This window comes from Nomia melanderi, chromosome 4, assembly GCF_051020985.1.
Source record: "Nomia melanderi isolate GNS246 chromosome 4, iyNomMela1, whole genome shotgun sequence".
Taxonomy (NCBI): domain Eukaryota; kingdom Metazoa; phylum Arthropoda; class Insecta; order Hymenoptera; family Halictidae; genus Nomia; species Nomia melanderi.
In genome coordinates this window covers 13,038,466-13,061,409 of record NC_135002.1, presented here as the reverse complement: position 1 = coordinate 13,061,409, position 22,944 = coordinate 13,038,466, and the positions used below count along the sequence as shown (strand labels likewise).

Here is a 22,944-nt window from a genome sequence, read left to right as displayed (position 1 = left end):
TTTTTAATTTTATTGCGCGCAAATCGAGAGATTTTTTAAACTACCACAGTTAATACGTTAACGTGATTAGAATTGTGCGTGTCCTTTGTGATTCGAGGTGGTAACAGTAATTCATTATTAATTCTACTAAAAGTATTATGTAAGAATGAGTGTGATTGTTGTGAAAGTTACAAGAAATCTGGAATTCGAAGAACTGTTTTAAAAGCAGTAAACTGTAAACGGTTTCTCGAATAAACATGACTCAAAGTTTATAGGATTACAGCCTTCTTATTGTTATGATTTCTTTGTATTATGTATCTTATATTTTATATACCCTTTTGTTTATATTATTATAATATTTTCAAAATTCAAAATCTGATTTTTCGAAATCATTCATTTAAAACGTACTATTCTTGTACGTTTAACTATTATTCTAAAGATCTAAAGGTTCAAGTATAGCTATGAACCGATCAATCTCTTATTCGAAGTAAGTTGATCACGAACGATTTTAGTATCCTACTGAATTTTAATGAAGTCGTAGGGAAAAATGACATTTTATGAGAAACTTTATGATTTCAATTTTACAACGCTATCTTGATCATCGACCATATAATCTACCATTTTCATCAGCGATATAAGTCATAAGTGATGAAGACACTCCAGTAGGGGTCCGAGTGAACCGCTCAAACAAATTCCGATCCTACACATTGTTCGAAGTATTATTAAAAATATTCTTATCGTATTATGATATTATTGTCTTCCTGGTTATACTGTCAGTTGCACCATACTCTGTACAACTTCTGAAATTTGGTCCACTGTGATTATATCAAATCAGTTATTCGAAGAAAAAGAACATCTAGCGAGATACGTATTTCACTTGTATTAACTTTTCACCGGAATAATGAGTTACGTTAACTTCGCGCGAACAGATTTCGCAATCGAACCTCCTCATATTGCAAGGATTACCGCAAAAAACACCCGATACGTTCGAGATTAATTTTTAAAAATAAATATTTTACATAAACGTCGATTATTTTCGTCGACAAAAGAAGAAACCATTACCAATCGACCAAGGAAATTTTTCGAAAGATACGTTTCTAGAAGAACACTTACCGAAGCAATCTTCAGCACATTTATTTGATACGTTTGCAAAATAAATTTATTAACACATTTCGTGCCACCGGAAATTTCAGTTATGTCTTGCTTATGAAGTGCATTGATTTTTTTAAATGAAATACTAAGTTACATTCAAGTTTGGTGATTTTCATGTATACATTACTTTTTTTATGTTCTCGCTGTTTCTCAATGTGTACTGCTATTCGTTGCCACACACCTCGCAAAAATATTTTCTTGTAAAAACTACGTGTGTACCAAAAATGGTACACTTGGAAATGAACGTGCTAAGCATAATAATCATTAGTTAGCCAGTAATATGATGTATTCTACACACTAATACATAGATAGTTATTCTATCTAAAAATATTCTATTCGACGATGTCAACCTATCTATAATCATTTTCAAAATTCGAAGAGCGTCGATTACATTCGTGACTATTGCGGCAGTGAACGGGTTAACAACGCCGCTGCAACGCGGTCGAAAAAACGAGAACGATATGAAAGTGAAGTTATCGCCGAGACACGGTTCTCGGTGAACTCCGATAACATTTGCTTTTCGTTTGATTTCAGGTCACTGGAAGTGTTTGAAAATCACGGCGTAACTCTCTCGGAAATTTTGAGAGTTCAGCGGACTACCAGTGGTTCTGGATTAGGCGGCCTTCTGAGATATCCGAACTCCATCTTAATATGGCTCCAGTGCAAGCAGGTAAGTGGAACATCAATTTGCATTTCGAATTTCGTTTGCACTTTCTGCCTAATAATTTCATTGTTTCAAGTGTTTGAAATACGTACAGTAGAACCTTGATACGTTCACCACCAACGTTTGTTTTAGTAGCAATCTTTATAATTACAATTATAATATTGTAATATAAAATCGAAAATTAAAAACGTTTATCTAAATACTCGGTTCCTTACATGAAGGTTAATCTCTTACACGGTTTTATTAAATGCAATATATCGTCCTTTTAAAAATCTAATCAATTTCAAGAAAATAATCTGTGAACTTTCAACATTTTGCACCGTGGGTTAGGATTTTGACATTAAATGCACCGTAACCGGTTAAATGACCGGTTTTTTCGTTCATTTGACATTAAATCAATTCCTATATTGTCCGATTAACCGGTTTTTCAATTTCCTTTCGTTGCTGTTTCCAATAAGAATAATTTATCGTCTAACTTGCTTACCTTTATTTTAGAATCAATTATTTGTCTGGTTACGGTAGGTATAGATATATACAAAGTTCCCGTACGTTTAGTGTCAGACACAAACACATCTGAACTTAATTGAATTTTCTTTACGCAAGATACAAAAGGTGAAGCGTTACAAGTATGTGACACTGGTTGTGAACATGTTAACCGAATCATTGGATCGTACATATAAAAAGAAGTATTAGATTTTACTAGGAATTTTTTAAATACTTGGTTTTATACTTTATACACGGTAAATTCTTAAAATTCGAATGCATAAAATAGTGCTTACTAAAAGCATCAAGTAAATACTATTGGAATTTTAAGTATGTCACTTGGTTGCCTTAAGATTTTCCAGTATTTACCGCTTTGTATTAGTTAAATTTTATTATTTGCTTTTATTTATACTTATAAGTAGACTGCAGATCCTTATGCAAATTCAAATTTTTAAGAACATAATTAGAAAAATAGAGCTACTAGTGTGGTACACACGGCACTCAACCCGTTAACCTATCTGATAGTTTTGACGTTAATAAGTTGTTATTTACGCCAAATTATGTGTGAGTTACTCATTAGACAAATTTATTAACTCTATAAAACAAAGAGTAGAGAAAAGTGATGCAACAGTTACGTATTTATTTTCAAAATTTCCCGTTAAATGTAACATCGAATCGTCATTACAGAATGCATTTTACTTGATTAACACAGGTATAGCTTCAATCTAAAATTCATAAAATAGTATATTCTTGAAGTAACTTTAATTATTATTGCAATTTTTCCATGACCAAAAGACTTTTTGTTATTTCATGGTACCAAACCCAGTCATAATGAAATTTATATCAAATATAAAAAGTTAAGAGCCAATGAAGCGCATTAATGATAAACTCTTTATAAATTCACAAAGTGGAGTTAATCGATTTGGCGAGTGAACAACTCATATACAATTAATACTCGTGCGACCAAAGACGATGTAGTTGCTCGAAGCATTTTTTAGTGCATTTCCCTTCGAAATGGTCATAAGAACAACGGCAGGATGCTGGTCGACCGTTTTCAAGGCTGACTCAGCCTACGAATTGAAGTAATCGTATTGTGTTTCATAACATTGCGCTACTTGATAAACGATAAAGTTTATCGGTCCGCCGTAATGCTTGCCCGAGCTGTTAACGAGCGACTGACAAAAGATAATTCGCCCATTGAGATTTCGTTTATTACTAGCCTGAATTGTCGTCACGTGTAAACTTTTGATTACGCGAGTTGTTCTGTTTAACCGTTACGTGGTCAACCGAAACGTTTGTGTCTCTTCGAACTTCAGTATTGCAGTATTATTGCATAAAGTTTTCATTCTCATAGCGTGAATCGGCGTAAAATGGTTCAAAACATAGAAATCCGAAGTACTTTAATCAGATTTTCATAAGGACGTAATAAATTATAACGAAGAAAATGAAAAATATTAAAAAAATAAAAATTAAAAGTTAAAAATTAAAAACCCAGATACTCAGTTGCTCGCATAAAGGTTAATGACGTACACGGTTTACGTTAAATAACGCGCCACCACGATTCGTCGCGCAGGAATATAGGGAAGAGATGCAGAACGTGAGTGGTAAAGTGCTTTCAGTGAAAATTGAAAAGGAACGTAGAAAAATGCCTCGCGGAAGAGTTTCTAGCGGTTTCGGTTCAGTACCTGTTCTTTTAGCTCTTCTATTTTCGAATTGATTTCGTATTGTGCGTGGCCGTCGTTGCGAAAAGTATTGGCTCATAATAAATAGTGCGATCTTTTCATGGTTCTTTTATTTTTGAGAAATTAAGATGAACGAAACTGTTTTTTAATCCAATCTAGATAATGAAGTACGATCTGTAGATAACAAAGGAGAATATATTTTAGGTTAAAGAAGCGTTCGTTTACCATAATTTTGAGAGATATACGATGTATAGGAAATCGCATTATTCCGGGATGATCCGATAATCGTGTTCTGCGATACCTCGATATTTTCATGCGCGTCTCTTTTGGCGAGGGACACTGTGGAAGATAAAACATCAGACGGCAGTTTAAAGCCACGTTACAAATTACTTAATTATGTATCACTCAGTAAGCCTAATAAATAATGCCAAAAGAGCAGTTGACAGATTAACTTCACCGCTATGCCCGACGTTAAATGTATCACTTAATGACCTATTACAAACTATCGTAAACACTTTTATTACGTTATCCTTGGCAAGCAATATTCAATCAAATGGCTTTCTGATGTCAGTGCATAAAGTATTAATATTCATGTGAAATGCATAAGGTATCCTGGTGTACGCACGAAAATGTGAAATTGTTACAAAATGCGGAACATCACGATTTCAATAGAAATGTAAACATTGCAAGAAATATCTACGTAAGAATTATTTATCCTTTTGAAATGAGTAAATATGAAATTTCCAGGATATGGAAGTCTGTTTGCAATGCTTATTCATAATAATCTTTTCAAATGTAATTACTTCATTGATTAGAATAATTATTGTTATTTTATAAAGGTGTACTTTTTTTATATACAAGCAGGTGCAAATATTATTTTTATTGCAAACTTTAGTTTCTTCGGTGAAAACATCTACCGCTGGTATTATGTAAGAAACAATTCGATACGTCCACAGTTACGATGGTTCAATTAATTCATCATCGAGCGAAAACAGTGGATGTTTTCGTAATTTGGGTATTTATTAATAGAAATATTATTACTTGGCGTTACTGGAGATTGCGTGCGAATTGAAAATGAACGTACCACGTTCCCATGGCACCGTTTACGTTCGTTGATAAATGATAAAATTTATCGGACCACAGTGCTTAGTTGTTTAGTTAATCGTTCGTTCAGACACACCAGAGTAATCGTCCGCGTTATCATTAACACTTCATTCCATGTCCCAAATAGAGATATTGGGCTCCGAGAATTCAAAACCTGTGTGCGTCAGTGAAATACGCAGTGTATCTACTTGCTTTCGTATGCCTGAAATACATTTTACCCAATAACGCAAGAAAAACTTTCATAAATCACCATTATGTTAACGCCTTTGCACTTTATTTTTAATACAAAGTATCTTTTCGTCAACAAAATAGTTGTTTCTCTTACTCCAGATCTAAATCAAAACTCCTGTATCGCGCCAACTAAATTCATGGTTATCGATTTCCATTAATCTAAATAAATTTCGTTTAATAATCAAATATGAAACAATTTGGTTTATCTGATTCAAGTGTGAAATTTGATTAATGCATCCTTGTAACTTTGCACATATTTAAAAAGAACTGACGTCGTAAGGAACGTCTCTCTCATCAAGAAATTCGGAGTTCACTTCATGTTTCATATTAACAACGAAGCCACGGTTATTGACAGTTTAGAAACCAAGTAATCAAGTCAGAAGATTTAGTACTTTGTTCTTTTTTAAATTATAAATTTTTAAATATTAATCCAAAATATAATTCTTTTTTTCTGTTAGCATAGTTTCCCACCTTGTAATCTATTTTTCAAATCCACTTTTCGAATTAATATTTCTGAATTCATAGATGATCGTAACGCTTTCTGTTGAAACTAAGAATAGCTAATTTCTTTCAGTCCCTTTAACCTTTTGCACTCAAGAGTCACAACTTGATTATGAAATCTTACATATAATATTAACTTTCGTGTAATGCATAAATGCGTGATGTATTGAAATAAAATAACTTTCTTTCTCAATTTATATATGCTTTCTTATTAGAATATTTCGAATGAAAAACTTTCGAGTGTCTTTAATATTAAAGGTAACTTTTTAAGAATTTCTGGTCACAAAATCGATTTTCTAAAAATGAGAAAATGTCTGAAATGCTATATTTTCATTGAAGTTGTTAATCAGATTTACATTTTTATAGTACATTAGTATTTTATTATAGTTATTTATGTGTAATTTTTTCAGAATCTTTTGCGTGAGCCAACACGTTTAAGAAACAAAAAATAAATATTTCTTTGTACAGTGGTACCTCGACTTATGAACTTAATTCCTTCCAGCCCGAAGTTCGTATCTTAAAAAGTTTGTATCTGGAAACCCTGTTTTCTATTATATTATCACTCGGGATTACGAAAGCATCGTGGTTCGTTTTTCGAAATTAAGATCGTATTTACAGGTCAAAATGGAGCACGAAAAAGTTCATACATCGAAAAGTTTATATGTAGAGCGGTTCATAAGTCGAGGTACCATTGTACTATTATTTGGATTACTCGTGTGACTGCGTTTATGCCTGTAATTATAATATCAAATTATTAAATTATTTTTCTATAGCCACGATAACATTTTCACACTCATGCATCTAGAGGTGCATCGACAAAGAATTATATATATTTGCTTTCGCCATAAAGGCGCTATGTATATCTACCCCCGGCCGAACATTGTAAGGCCGGGGGAACATTTTTTGAAAATAAAGCGCATTTTATTTGGATTACTCGTGTAACTGCGTTTATGTCTATAATTATAATATCCAATTATCAAATTATCAAATTATCAAATTATCAAATTATATACTTAAACAGTCAATTTGGTTTTCGGGGCACTTTTCCCATATGCTATTCGTCTAAATCCATTATCAACGGCTGGTGTCGCAGTTCAAATTTGCCGGGCTCATTGGCGCGAACATTCGAAATGGCGGAGAGATAGCTTGCGCACGCGCCCGTCATACTCCGAATGCCGGGTGCGCGAGCCGTTTCGTAGCATGGTTTCGAAATCGGAAGCCGATCCGTTGGCCTTGCGTATCGCAGTTGTAATGGCCGTTCGAAGAGAATTTCTTTCATCTAGACCAGGGCGAAACACGAACTTTCCCCGGAGGGTTCATTGTGCAACCAGCCGCTGACGTACACAAATAATGAACAATTGTGTAATGAACGTGCCGACATTCTTGTCTATGTATCTCGCTCGCCTGTCCCGCGGCCGCTTGTTTATTGTATTTCATTGTCGATGCAATTACCAAGCGTTATCTCGTTTAACGATCCATTAAAACGTTCTCGAATAATATCCGCGGAACAGAAAATTCGTTTCTCCGGCAATGATTCGACTGTCTACGCATATTCCTTTCGTGTTTTTCTTTTCTCGCATCTCTCATTCTGTGAGAACGATTTTTGTTCTGCGATAACTATAAATTCACATTTATAAGACATTTCTATATATCCTTTCTTCTTTCTGTCAGCTTCCGCCTGTTGCGATTTCATTGCAAGGAATGCGTATTATTATGTATTGCTCTCTGTTTTTACTGTAACCAACATGTTTCGAAACTTTCATCGATTTGGTTATTCCTTCTTGTAAACGTATCTTCAGTGTCCCATGCATGAAATATTGTTTAAAGGCTCCAAAAATTTGAAATAAAATAGGAATCTTAATTTTCGTACCTATACTCGCGATTTCAAATGAAACGGACCGTTCACTGTTCGCACCCACGTCGAAAAAACATTTCGTTCGTCAGTGAACCGTACCCTGTGCCCTTTTCCCTTTTCAAATTCTATTAAATTAGAATACGCTTGGATTGGGGTCAAAGTTGCGATGTTACGGTACTGAAAATAAGAACTCGCAGCAGGTATCACGACACGAAACGAATTCCTTTCGCCCCTTTCCACCGTTCATCCTCGGAAAGAGCGGACACTGCGACGATACTCTTCCGTTCGTTTGGTGGCGGAACGTCGAGCATGAACTTTCCCTGGAAGACATCGTCGGTCGTTAACGCTAGCTTAATGAATATTTAATATATAGTTTAATCGATTGTTCCTATAAAAGTCGATGTTCGTTTATTTTGAATTTACATGTAAATTTTAGATCGAGGAAATTAACATTTGTTTATTAGGAGTCTTATATTATAGTTCGAAGCATACTGACGGTTGACGACGGGAGACTTGACAGAACTGTAAAATGACCTTCTCACAATAATAAATACTTCTTCAACCCATTTTTGCGGAGTTTCTTCCTTTTCGGTTAATTTTTTATTCTATAGAGATCAAACAACGTGTATTTATTTTGAAATCAAGTTCGAACAGAATAAAAATTATATTCCGATAGTAAAATTTTAATACTGTAGAAGTCCCTGTTTGCTCTCTACAGATGTAAGAGTTATCCGGTATGTGATATTTTGATATAGGTAGGGCGATAATGATGTATACGCTTGATATCATTGCAACGGTAATCAGCTGCGTCAGACATACGCTTGGTTCCCTAAACGAATTGCTGTATCAGACGTAAGTACAGTGTATTACTCGCATGAGCCAAGCTAGTCTGTGGCTTAAAAGTGAAGAGGGGCAAAGGGAGACGTCGAACTCGCGGCGCTCGGATCGACAGTAATGACGGAATTAGTTTCGGCACGTCTTTGTTACTGTCCAAGCTGCGAGCTGATGTGGAGCGTGCAGCCGAGTCCCTTTGCCCCTCTTCACTTTTCAGCCACAGGCTAGCTTGGCTCATGCGAGTAACAGTACGAGAGTGTACCAAAATGTACCCACACTGATTAAATAAAACACCGGATATAAGTTTATAAAATTTTATTTCTTAACACATGATCCCTCTGCATCGAGACACTTCTGCGTTCTGTTATACACTATCCACTTTTACTGCTCGATTACTGTAGCAAGAATAAGATGCATATTCGTCTAATTGCTTCTATTTAAATCAATGAATATTCGCCCAATGAGTTGCTCATTGGCCAAATCAATTAACTCCATTATTTGAATTTTCTAAGATTTTATCGTTAAAACGCTTCATTGGCTCTTGACTTTTCATATTTAAAATAAAGTTTCTTATTGGGTGTGATACCACGAAATGATAAAAATTCTATTCCTAATACAAAATTTGCAGTAATAATAAACATTACTTCAATGTTATACTATTTCATACATTTCACATATTCTTTAGATTAAAGCTGCACCTAGAATAATGATATAAAATACGTGCTATAATGATTATTTCATATTCTATTTGACACTGACTGAAACTACCAAACAAGTCAAATTGACCCACCTCAGAATCATTATTTTGCAAATATTTAAATTATGAATGCGATACGGGACTAGGAGGCCCTTCGAACATCAAGAAACGCATTGTTTTAATTTTTATGTAAAATTGAAAGTAAGGTACTCTAATCGCTCAGTAGTTTTAGCGTTAAAGGGTCATTTTGAAAATCAATGCATAGCTGTTGCTTCGGTTTCCTCTACGTTGTGTACTGATGTGGCTAATGAGTGGTTCAGATAATGTTTAGAAAATTGGATATGCGTCAAATTGACGCGTTTCGTGGACTTATATAGTGTGAAGTAACTGCGCTCGACTAACGTCGCTCCGTTCACGGATCGCTGGCTGCGTTTCGCGAGCAGCCGCGTTGGAATGCCAGATTTTTCTGTGCCCCGATGGAAAGAGAGCCAGCCCCCCTTCTACGAGGTATCCGCGACCATTCACGCACACCTCCGTCGGTGAAGAGTGAGAGGCTGATTTGCTTTTCCCGTTATTGGCCTCGGACGTTCCGTTCCATAGAGCTCGTCCGCGTCGACGCTTCTTGGTACATGCGCCAAGACTTTAACTTTCGATGAACCTCGACCACTTCGAACGTCCTCCTCCGCGAGGACTGATTTATTCGGAACTCCGAAAATCTGGAGCTATTATGTACTCCTAGTTCAACGCTAGACCTACCAAGCGTTTAATATGATTAATATGTTATACGATTAACCCTTATGAAAATTGTAGCAACAAATTTATTTGGGTTTCTTCATATATTCAGTGTAGTATACAAGCGGAACTATTTATTTCTAAAATCGTTTCGGATATTTAACGCTTTCAAGATATCGATAATTGCCGGGTGAAATTTCAAATTTAACTCTTTTTTGTTTATTATTTTATTATCTATTGTATTATCTTGTAAAACTCCTGCTTTGTGAACTCGTTAAACTTCATTTATACCTCTTCCTTTTTTGTGCTACATGGCATCTGCCAATCAAATGAATAAATTAATATATAAATAAATCATTGCGGAATAAGGAAATTCTAAGTTGTCGTTTCGATGAGATAATTTCTTCGAATTAAGACAGTTTTATTTATAATTTTCCTTACTGTAAGTTTTCTTGATTAATTATTTATTAATCTTAACAAATCTTCATCCGTAGAAGGCTAAAATCGTTGACAATACAAACAGTGATAGCCAACGTGTTAAGAAAACTTCTATGCGTTTGAGTATTATCGCATGACGTAAGATTACGTGATTCAGCCTTGATTTAAAAATATTTTTAAAGTGTTTTATGATAGAGGGTTGGAACTTGCCAAAATGTGTTTTTTTTTAATCTATACAAGCTATCAGTCGCCGGTTTAATTTCATTCAAGGGCATTTTTGACCCCTTTATCCGGTTATAGCCCTTTGTTCGAGGTTCGTATATGATTTTAAAGTATTTGCATGTTCATGTTCCTCGCGACGAAGGGTCATGCGGAAACGCAGGGGGAGTTTTATGTATGAGGGACGAATTTACAACATCCTTGCCCCGTGTTGAAATTAAAGGCTTCACTTTATCGCAACATTGTGGAGATGATTTCAACGCTGGATGGGCCGGTCGAACACAAGACGTCATAATTTTCTGCACTTTTCTCTCACGTGACAGGCTTAATCGTAAGTTACGTACACGTTGCAACGTAATGGGGTGAATATGTAAATATATTAGCGTGCATCGTATTAACAGACAATTACTTAAAGTAAGTCCATTATAAAATACGCGGGGACGGGGAAATAACATGTTTGACCTTAATATCTCATACTTAATTAACAAGTGACGTAGGATACAGAGACGTAGGTAAGGATTCCTTAATTCGAATTATTCAGTGAATAATGATAATTCGTTTAGGAATTGATGGTACAAGAAAGCGACGGTGCAAGGGTAATTTCTAACATAAAGAAATCGACTTATTGAAAACGATACGTTAAGATATAATTTGTTATCGCTGTTTAATAGTATATAATATATAATAGCGAATAACAAATAAATACAGAAATATATGGCGATATAGAAGATTTAATAAAGTTTAAAGAACATATTTATCCTTTTAGAAATACTAAATAAACCGTAATAGGGCAATGAAATTTTTAACGATTCTAATTTCTGTGAATCGTAAAAAAGTTCGTTTACATCTGTATCCGCATTACGATCCGTAGTGTAGTTATTATATATAACCTGAAAGTTGGTCTATATAATTTGTTGACGCATATGCGCCCGTATCGTAGAACAAGAGGGAAATGGGTCGGGTTAAAATAAAAGCTTGAGTAATTTCGCCCACGCGGATGTTTTAGCTACATATCATAGGGGATCTTCCGAAATGAGATCATCCAATTACAATCTCGCCAAAGATCTTAATAGAGATGATGTTCTAGTGAAAAATTTGTGGAAACCCTTTAATCAATCATTTCAGAAATACATGAATTAAAACGAAAATAAAATGAAAAATGTAAATTGCTAAGAAATCGAATTCACACCAAACATCTTTGAACCTTAGGAACAATTATATTTATCTAGTATTAAACTATTATAAACCTAAAAATTTTAATGTGTGTCGCGATGAATTCTTTCAGAATTCTTTTTGAAGCTTATAACACTTTTTCTAATTCCTAGTCAGCTAAACACCAAACTTTTCTCAAAAAACTTCAAAACAGGAATTCCACAAATATTTTCGAAACAGAAGATTTTAATCTTCTATTACACTTCCGTACGCATTAAAATAATATTTGTCCTATACAAAAGAAATTTTACATCGAGAACATTTTTTCCGCAAAGAAGACAACATCTGGAAAATATAAAATACAATCAGTATTAAGTACAAATCCTTACGCGACCTATTCACAAGCTGAATTCAATTTTTTAGCCGACCAGAGGCGTAAGAAGATCTCTTTTGATCGCATACACTGAATGCATTTACTTTTCTCTTTTTTGTATTTCATTCCGATTTCGCAGGCCGTGCATTTTCGTCGCTTTTGTCTCGATCCCTTGGCCATTGTTCTTAGGCTCGTCATTCGATTCGCATCTTCCGCTTCCAAATTCGTTTTCTTCCGGCGGCAGAGAATGGACCCGGGACCCGGGGATCTCACGATTCCCGGTCATAATGTTTGTGTCGTTTTTTTCTGTGGAACCCAGTCGGATCTTTCGCACAGTGGTGGAACGGGAAAGGAATCGGCCCCGGTGGCTGATTCGTAGAACGGATACTAATTATTACGGGAAGCATAAGTGCGTTTAAGTGTATGTAAATACGCACATCCGCGCTTCAATGTACCCTTAAGTGGACGCGCGTTTATTTCCCCGCGGGTGTCATCGGAGCGCAACGTGACCGAAAAACAGAGAAGGAAAAGAAAGAAAGAAAGAATTTTTACAACGGAATTACCGTCGGCCGTTGTCGTTTACTTTCGATGAAAGATAAATCGCGATCCCTCGGAATTAAGGCGAAACGAAATTTCGTAGGAATAATAAAGATGCGATTTTATATTGAGACGTTTGTGTTATAGCCGTTCACCGCGGCTTGATTGTCCAGTCATTATGTACAATCGTATTTTCATTAAGACCGAATGTCAAGAGTTCGTCGTAACGGGAACCGGAGGATGCTAATTTCGAGAAGTACGTTCCGCTGGAATTACGTAGGAACCGAGGCTTTTAATTGTCTTACTTAATAAAAATATTAATGCCAACTTGCTGCTTATCTTATCTGTTTCCTAGGTCGATCGGGCTATTGGTGCGTGTTCGCTGTTTGCTGACCGAGTTCTGTTTTTTTTTTGCGATCCATCAGCGATAACTTATTTGCAAGCTTGCACGCGATTGATAGTTTTATCTTGAACCTTGTTGCACAAGTACACATTGCAGTTTGTATACACTTTGTAATCTGAAGTGTAAGATCATTGCCACGCTCAGAACGCTTAATGTTTTAACAGTTCTTTTTTGCGATTCTAATTCTCATGAGTTTGTCAATGACGATCGTTTCAGTTAACGCTACTGCAGCATTTACAGAGAAACGTTTAAAGAAACGAAGTTACGATTTTTAGTTAGTTCGCGTGTTCAAGTTGAATTGCACGTTAACAAGTTAATCTCAGCACAAGTCTGTTTAAATAATTAATACAATTATCTTCGCAATCGTCAATCATTAATCGTCAATTTTTCTAATGAATAATAATCAAACACTACATTCATTCTCAAAAACACATAAAACCTTTATTTTCTACATACATTTCTTTCTTTCAATTACAATACACAATCAAAATCGACCCAAACATTGACCAAATAATATTTATAAAATTCAATGCGAGTCAAATTGAATCGTTTCGTGAATCTACTGTTAACCCTTTTAATGCTATGGACGCATATATGCGTCCGACGAAAGTCATCGCTGTGGACATACATGCGTTTTTCTTTCTAATCTCACACATGCCGTGCTGACAATTATAAGTATATACGATTCGTATTCGCGTTTCCTAGCATTATTCAATTCGATGAAACTGAGGAATTATAATTACAATTTAATTACAACCTACTTAATTCTATGAATTAACATAATTCATTGATCTTTTAATGAGCAACAAAACATTCCGTCCACAGGGAACGTTTCGGCTGAGAGTATTTAAAGGGTTAATGATTAACAATGGAAACAACGCACAACATTAACAACACCGATCAAAACCCTCGCTCAACTGTCAAAGGTTACCAAAACTAATCTTTCCTCCTTTCATCCTTTCAACGGTGGCTGCGCGCGTCCAGCATTTTTCAGCGAATCAATATTCCCGTTTGAAAGATTCTCGTAATACTGTGGATTAACATCGTAATACCTTCGCTCGAGGCCCGTCCGAGGCTGCTCGGCCCGTTCCGACTCTCCGCTTTCTCGTCTTCCCCTTTCCTGGCGGGTTACGCTCACCTAGCTGCACAATAAACCGCATGAATGTATCCGCATTTTTACGTGTGTGTACGTTTTACGCTGGGCATACGTGCACCGTACTACGTGCACGTCGCGCCGCCGCCGCCGCCGCCGCCGCCGGCGTTGAATGCTGCTCGTAGTAGTAGTATCCGCGTGCGCCGACCGCGTTATTTTTATGAATGACTGACTCGCCGGCAACGTAATCCAACGTGCAAGTATGACAACGTACAACCGCGCCGGGGACGCGCCCTCGCGAGAAACTCGCGACTGGCCGCGTTCCCTTCTTCTTGTTCTTCTTTCCTCGCGCATTCGCTTTACGACGCCGCCGCGGGCAAACGATTTTTCGTGTTGATTTTTGATGTTCTTCTTCGATGAACTTAGGAAATAGTGTTTGGTCTTTTCGCAAATGGGGTTCATTTTTTGGAGTTTGACGAATGTTTTTGGAACACGATGATATTTTTGTACGCTATTATGTTAAAAGTTTGTACTTTTTTCTTTTTCGTTATAACAATTTTTAATTTAACATTACCATTTCTAGTTGAGCTTCGGTACTTTCGTTAGATGAATCGAACGAGTACAAGTATTGAGCCTTTCTTAATCAAATTATGAAGTTCCGAAATACGATTTTTATCTTAGTACAAGGACCTGTAAAATATGTAATTATTACTTAAGTCTACTTTGATGAGTTTTTAAATATATTCTAATAATATTTTAATATATTGTGATAATATCTAATAATTCTCAAAACCATTTTTCCGCTTTTCCCGAAAAATACAATATTTATAGTTGTGACTCCGTTCTACTGAGAGAGCGGTATAACTGAATGAAGTAAATTAAGTTATATAATTACACATGATTATGGAATAGTACGAAGATTACGTGACAGGATGAGCTTTTACTCAATTTCACGAATATTTTCCATGTTAAATTCCATGTCCAATTTTCAGCCAGTGCTCACTGCGAAAATGTCGAACACATTTACAACGACCACGATTCTTATAAAGTGAAATTTAATGCGAAACGAATTGCATTGAGTATCAGGATGACGTTGTACTGGTGTAGACAATCGATTGACTATAGTGAAAGCGATGCACATTGTATCTGTCGGACCCGTTTCACATTCAATGCGGTATTACAAAAAGTAAATTGCACCGTTCCGCTTGAAAATCTCGTTAATAATTACAATCTCAAGGAAACAAGCGGTTTTATCATTTTTACATTTCAATACATCGCGGATGTGATGCAAGTGGAACGTTGCGTGTTATTATTGTGAAAAGCATAAATATCATAGATACTTTACCAATCACATGTCTAAAACAAAGGAATTTGAATTCTTAAAAAACAAAAAATCCTAAAGTGCATGGTTAAATGAATTTAGATATAATTAATAGATCCTCGAATGAAATTTACTGAAAATTTTTACAGATCGACTATGTTTTTTGCAGTATATTCTACATTATTAATTTATTTAAATATATCTGTTATTATATTTAATAGATATTAATAAATAAAATTTGACAGACTATATATAAGATATATTTAACACTAAACGTATTGCGACCGGTCGAATGACCGGTTTCAAAATATGATCTAAAATTCTGCGTTTTATTTCGTTCATTTAACTTCGTATCAATTCCTATATTATCGAATTAATCGGTATTTCAATTTTCGTCTTTCCCTTTGTTTCTGTTTGTACTAATCAAAATTGATTATCTAAATTGTTTAGTTAGAGGTTTCAAAATAGATAATTGAGGTACATACTGGTATAATTGCATCAATTAAAGTCGACGTAAACATTTACCAAATAGTGTTTACGAAATTCAATATGCGTCAAATTGACGTATTCCATAAATCTACGTATTCCATCAATCTACGTGTTAATATCACGGAGTAATCGCCATGCGATAACGTGAAGTTCAGGTGTTACGTTAACCAAACCGACCTTAGGTTTAAAAGTGAAGAGAGGTAAGGGGACTCTCACTCACAAGGCACAACTTTCGATGCATGGTCATTATTGGCGCACGCCTCTTTTCACTTTTAAATCTAAAGTCGGCTTGGCTAACGCGAGACCTGCACTGTACCTACATTTACGCCGAACGTACAGAACACCGAGATAAACGTAAGACCGTGCGGTGCCATATTTGAATAACGCTTTCGCTTTGCTCACGTGCTGACGACACCCTGAATAATATGGGTGTGAGTATCGAGTGTACAACCGTTCCTCCATCGGAACGGAACCACGGCTCGAATGACGATCGTGGATCGATTTTTACGTATTATCGACGGAACGTTATCAGTTTAGCGTCTGCGTACTGAAGTTTTGCTTGAACAGATTGAAACGATGCTTCCTTTGGTTTGCTTGCACGAGTACGCGTTATCTGTCGGATTTTCTTGGTAAGTCATGCGTTACGAAAATCTTCCGATAACTTCGAGTTTCCTAGGATCCAGACGGTAATATATAGTAACTTGCATCTGTGCGCTGTGAAATATACTTGTCTCAATTCCGTAATCTAAACGAGGATAAGTAATTGCACTGTTACAACTGTGCGTTAACTTCTTGAGAAACTTCGATAAGGTTATTTGTTGTGCGTAGCAATCTTTCGACGATGTATGATGCTCTTGTTGAAGTAATTAACTTTATCGTATCAAAGTCCGATGTAGTTAATTGAAATTAAATTAACGCTGCTACCGTCTTCAGTTTATTTACGCGTTTAACATTAGAACTATCGAGCAACGAAATTGATTTTTAAATTCTCTGAGAAGCACCTTTATAAAGAATTAGTAAATATGAAATAAAAATTCAGAAATAAGTCAATTTGACCCATCTGGTAGTTCCAGTATTAAAATATTATTGAGAGAATACAGTTTTGTCACGATTTTCTTCTATTTTCCGCAAATTCAAAAGTATTCTTGAAAAATTGACGACGAAATTGAATAGATAAGGTGTAAGTGAACGTGATAACGGTAAAAAACTGAAAGTGTTTTTAGGTTGAAAAAACTCTGAAGAATTCTTAGTAGCAGTACAATTAATACTGCTTGCCACGCTGTTCTGTGTATTATTATGCACATCAATTAAATAAGCTTCGATACTTTGTGTCTCGAAAACACTTCAAAGTTCCATTCTTCGCGAGACGAGTATGGCTGAATGTTATTTTTAATTTGATTTAAGTTTCTTCGCGTTCATTTATATTCTAACGATTATGAAACACTTTCTTTGTACCTGGTACACGTACGATTTGAATAATGTAAAAATACATCGAATAACGACAGTAATAAAAGGTAAGAATGGTAATTCAAGACGTAAAGAGTTAGTCTGAGAACGGAACAAGAACGCTGAGTCGTGGTAAAAGAGCAAGGAATAAAGGAACGAGTTGTTCCAACCAAATAATTTCATTGTTCAAACAACAGAAGACCAGTTCGTAGGTTTCTACTTTCTACCTATGAAATTGCTGTATAATTCAACTTTCCGTAGGAAATGTTTTTAATCATTTGCAGACGAGGAACTTCCGAAGCATTAAAAGCTATTTATCGAACCCTTAAACATTGAGGGAAAAGAAAGCAATAGATTGATTTTTTATTACCTAAACAATGAAGTGACATGTTCACAACTTGTGATTTTCGATACCACAAAATCCAATACGATGACATTCGCAGCCCAAGGGTTAACACTTCGAAAAATCCTCATTCCCAGTTGGTTAGTACAGTTGCAGTAATGGCAGTTGATTTTAGAAACAATCCGTAACTATGTCACCGAAAACGTTTCATTAACCAGAATCGATCAACATTAGTCCTTATATATAATATTAACCCTTGTATAATACATCAATATGTGAAATATTTAATTAAAATACCTTTGTTTCTTAATTCATGTATATTTTCTCACTAGTTTCAAAGAATGTCGTCAGCATCTCGTCGGAAACATTGAATATTTCTAATAAAAATACTTCTACGATGCCAGTTGATCGCAATTGCCGACAGATTTCTGATTTAACCCTTTCATCCCTGAATATGTATTTCTTTAAATATAAATTTGGTGAAAAAAACTTACGGCTGTTAATCAACTAAAACACACGTACTGACAGCTGATTAGCACTTAACTGCTTGCCCTAAAATATCGTGTCAGACTCGTGGTGAAGATTTCAAATAGAATTTAATAAATATAAATATCGCTTAATTCTTCCAAATTCGAATTAAATATTATTTTTCTATTATTAATTGTAATGTTTCTGAGTAAACGTACATATAGAATAAGTGTGAAATTTTCCTTTCTTTTTTTACTGAATTATGAACAGTAAAATATCTCTGTTGAGCGCGATTGAGAAAGAAATCATAGGGCAAGTGGTTAAGCTGTCAGCCATAATCAAAAATCCCCGTATGGCACTATTTTCCTTTACCTAGGCGTTTTCTAGCTTTCCGGTAATTCAAAATGTTCGTGGTACCTACATGTACCATTCGGGACGAAAGGGTTAAGGGATCCCGGCGAAACTGTTAAAAAAACGGGGGGACGGGAGTAGTATCGTAAAAAGCGACGCGGCGGTCGCTCGCATTTAATGCCGGCCGCGAGAGCCTTTCGAAAAGTTTATGACCCCGCTGAAATTAGTTATTCAGTTTCCCAACGACGCCGGGAATCGCGCGTTTCGAAACGCCGGTGCCACGTGCTCGGACACATTCCAACGAATCAATTAAACGTCGAACCCATTGATATTCCGAGGTTCGCGTTCCGTGAAGAGGAACGAAGAACCCAGGCGAAACCGAGGGAAGAGGGAGAAAGAAGATCGGAAAGCGGGAAAGGTGGAAAGAGAGAGGAGGATGGAGGTTCGTTAAAGTAATCCCTGCCATTATCGTAAAGTCAGTCCAGCGAATCTTATTCTCCGCGGCAAAAGGAAGAAAAAAGATGGCAGAGAGGTAGGAGGGTGGGGAGACCACTTCCTGTTATCCGTTCCCCAGAACCGCGGCGAGATGGTCGCTGGGAAAAGGGTCATCGGATGGCCCTGAGCTCGGGGTCACCCGTCTCGGAGGATGTCTGGACGTTAATTAAAATGTGCCGCGCATCTGGCGATGCCACGCCGGCTCTTCGGCCACCACCTCTCTCTGTCTCCCCCCCTCTCGCCGTTCCTCCGCTCCCCCCCTGCTTCTCTGTCCCTGTCTCTTTTTCTCCCCACTCTGCTCTCTTCTCCTTCATCCACTCTCCTTCCACGTCGTTTCCTTTCATTTTATTCTCACCTTTTCTCTTTCTTTCATACTTCCTTCCCAGACAGTTTGCATCTCGTTCCTTCCTGGTGTCGCAGTTTCTTGCGTACGTGAGCCCGCCGAGCCGCTTCTCCTCGCGTGCGTGCGTACGCGCGCGCGCGCGATCGCACGTAACGAGAATCGCAACTTTGAAGCGAGCAGAGCAATGCGACTCGGGACGACAGCTGCCGTTTTGTACACACGACCATTCGTTCCTGAGACACATGCCGAGGATGTGTCGTCACTTCCTGTAAACCACCGCAGCCTCTCTCTCTCTTTCTCTCATTCTCTCCTTTTCTTTCTCTTTCTCTCTTTCTTCCCCCTTCTCTCCCCCCTTTCTATCTCTCTCTCTCTCCTACCCTTTCTATCTTTCTCCCCCCTTTCTTTCTCTCCGTCCCCCCTCTCTCTATCTATCTTTCCTTCTTGTTAGCCACCAAAGAGATCTAAAAGGGTTTCGGTAGTTTTATTTGCCACCGGTTGGGATTTATCATGGACCGTTAACTTCGGCTTCGAAGATAATCGGGCTAGTTCGACGATAAGCTAATTGCCGGAGGTCGGTCTTGGTATTTGACGGTCTTCCGTCTTGCTGTTGAGGTAAACTATGGTAGCCTGCTTGGCGAAGGATATGGTTGGTTAAGAGATTTGGAGAAACGAAGATTTCGATGTTTCAAATTGACGTTGACTCTGTGGTTCCTGTCGTAACCGCTTATCAGCCTGTGCAGGCTGAAATATATGGGTAACTCCGCTTTGGGGGTTTTTAAGTATCAGTGCTGAGTTGAATTTTCATTTTTGTTTATTATTTATTGTAATCGTTTGTATATTCTTGTTTCTTACTTATTAACTCTTTGGATGAGACTGAAGAAAATGAAAAATCGATTTTTTCGAATTTTCAGATAAAAAGGATAATCCGCCCTTTAAATTCTCATGGGTTAGTTTCTTATTAAAATGCAGTATTTTAAACGAATTCAAAAGTCTAAATTCATTCAAATTCATCGGAATGCATAATAATCGTAATATGTGAACCGCTGATACATTTTCCGCTAGCAGATCGGACAACAATATTTTCAGATCCTCCTGAAATCCAGTGACTCCATTTGATTATTCCCACGCGAACAAACGACGTATCAGCATATAATAAAATCCCCGATGTCACCACGTGAACACCACCTGTCGCACGAGTGTACGGCGTTCACTTGCTAGGATACGCAACGAGGATATGTTGTCACTTCCTGCTGCCGACGTCACACCTTCACAAACTACCGGTTTTATTTTAACGTCACCACCGGTATTTGTCGTGACGCGCACGGCTGCATGGTTGAGCGCTTCGCGCGACAAAATGCTCGCTAATGCACCATTAAATATGCGCGCGCCCGATCGTGAATCAGATCGTATGAATTGGAGAAGTTCGGTCTAGTTTCGGTAAAATCGTGACACGCTTTTCGATAAGATACGAATGTTATTGGCAACCGGTGTAAATATTTTATCAATATCTCCATGATTTCAATTACTTAAGCATATAAGTTATTATCCGCACGGGGCTTCTGCTTCATTGAACACATCGTAAGATCGTTACCGATAAAACTAGATGGCTTATCGTTGCGGCTACTATTTACTACATTATTTACAATGCTTTCTGTCAATATTTTAGCGTTTGTTCTTTTAATGTTTTGCGCAGAGGTTCTTTAACTAGATCGGATTAGATTACCTAACACGTGTTTCCGTGGTTACGTGTTATGTTCTTGTACGAAACTTTTACACGCGATTGTACGGAAGAAGTATAATGATATCAGATAGTCCGAATTTTCGTTGCACCTTCTTGGTCGAGATAGAGAACTCGGATTTAATGCGAAGTATTTATCCATCCATCCATCCATCCATCCATATCCATATCCATATCCCACATCCCATATCCATATCCATATTCATATCCATCTATCTATATCTATATCTTTTTTACACGACAATCTCGTAGACTTAGAATTCGTAGACTTAGATCCTTATGATCTGCTACGATAATATCAAAAACCTTGGTTTGATACATAAGATGCCATCCAATGACAAGCAGCACCGTGGTATATCTTTTGACTGTTCTACAAGATAAATTGTAAAGGTTCTTATAAAATAAAAGAAAATCTATTTATTTATTTATTTACTTGTTTATTTACTTATTTATTTAAAGTGGCCACATTAACAGTAGAGTAATAAACAACCACTTACATGTCTAACCCGCATAGTACATAATTACAAACTCTAAATTACATTAATAATCATATAATATAAGATTACATTAAACTATTTAATAACCTATTATAATGAATTGCGGTAGAAAACGTATTGCTGAGATAGTATACAACGAAAAAAGTATTAATCTACATTTGATGTTATGAGTTGTCGAATGTCTACCGTTTTCAAAAATGTTTAAAACCTTTTGTATTTTCCTGGGTTTATTTTATTTTAAATAAATTTTTAAATCTTCGCAAATACTCCTCTGACTTCTGACGATCGTTAATCCATTGCACTGTAATAATGTACACAGAATGGATTCTTTGCAATGAAGTTATCACACTTCTATTCATCGTTAACCAAATTCGGTCTCCCTAAATAAATCATTATTCTCATCGCTGAGTCGGCTTCGGCAGAGCAACACGACAGAGTTCCATAAGCACAGACACGCCTCGTGCAATAAAGTAAAGTTCTCGGAAAAGAGGGCTCAATCGGAAAAAGGAAGACAGTGATTTAAATGACGAACTTACGACTCGTCCATTCGACTGCTTTCATCGCGGTGCTCGGGGAAAAAATTTATGTCTGCCGTTCGCGCGGTGTTCCGCGCGCTTTGATCGTAATTTCTGTAAAATTCGCCGGCGAGAGCACTTTCCTCGGATACGGACGATAAAAAAGAAAACAAAAAACCGGGGAAGGAAAGGAAAAGTTAAGGCTTATACATTTGCTTCGGTCCCTTGCTGGTTTTCTTTTTCTTTCGTTGTTGCCAGGCGTATTTCATTCGTGGCGAATCGCATTTAATGCCTCCATCGGCGTGCCATCCTTCCCCGAGACGTACATATCTCACTCGTAAATATCAGCTGAAAAATATGCTCGTATTAAACCACGATGCTACCGAGGCGCAGGATACCAACCGGCTTCCTGGTCGTTTCACCGTCTGTGTCCGAGCAATCGTAATTACGCGATCTCTCAATTAATTTGTTGCTAGAAAACTGTAAACAGGGTGTTGAGGAAACAGGTCACGCTTCTGTATCGCGTTTCGCCGTGCTTAACCCATTCGCTAGCAGCACTTCTTTCAATAATGATCTCCGCGGTTACAATATTTTATTAAATGGAACATATATTTAATGAAATATACAAATTATAATCGGGAAAAAATATCTCCGCGACTTACTGCACATTATCCCGAGTTATAATATAAAGGGAAACTGAGTTCCGAGATACGAATTTCTGGCTGGGATAAATTAAGTTCGTAAGTCGGGGTACCACTGTATTCTATTGTTCATTATTTAAGAAAACGCGACGAAATCTTATATTTACT

General features: G+C 36.7%; 1 protein-coding gene across 2 annotated transcripts in view; it reads left to right on the top strand.

Annotated features, from left to right (window-relative positions):
* LOC116425422 (tRNA dimethylallyltransferase) overlaps nucleotides 1-22,944 on the top strand; it is a 138,378-nt gene that overhangs the window by 69,586 nt on the left and 45,848 nt on the right. For both annotated transcript variants that reach the window (XM_031973096.2, XM_031973095.2), the window contains one exon: nucleotides 1,666-1,801. In XM_031973096.2, coding sequence (XP_031828956.2) covers nucleotides 1,666-1,801 — 136 coding nt within the window. The remainder of the gene's footprint in view (nucleotides 1-1,665; nucleotides 1,802-22,944) is intronic.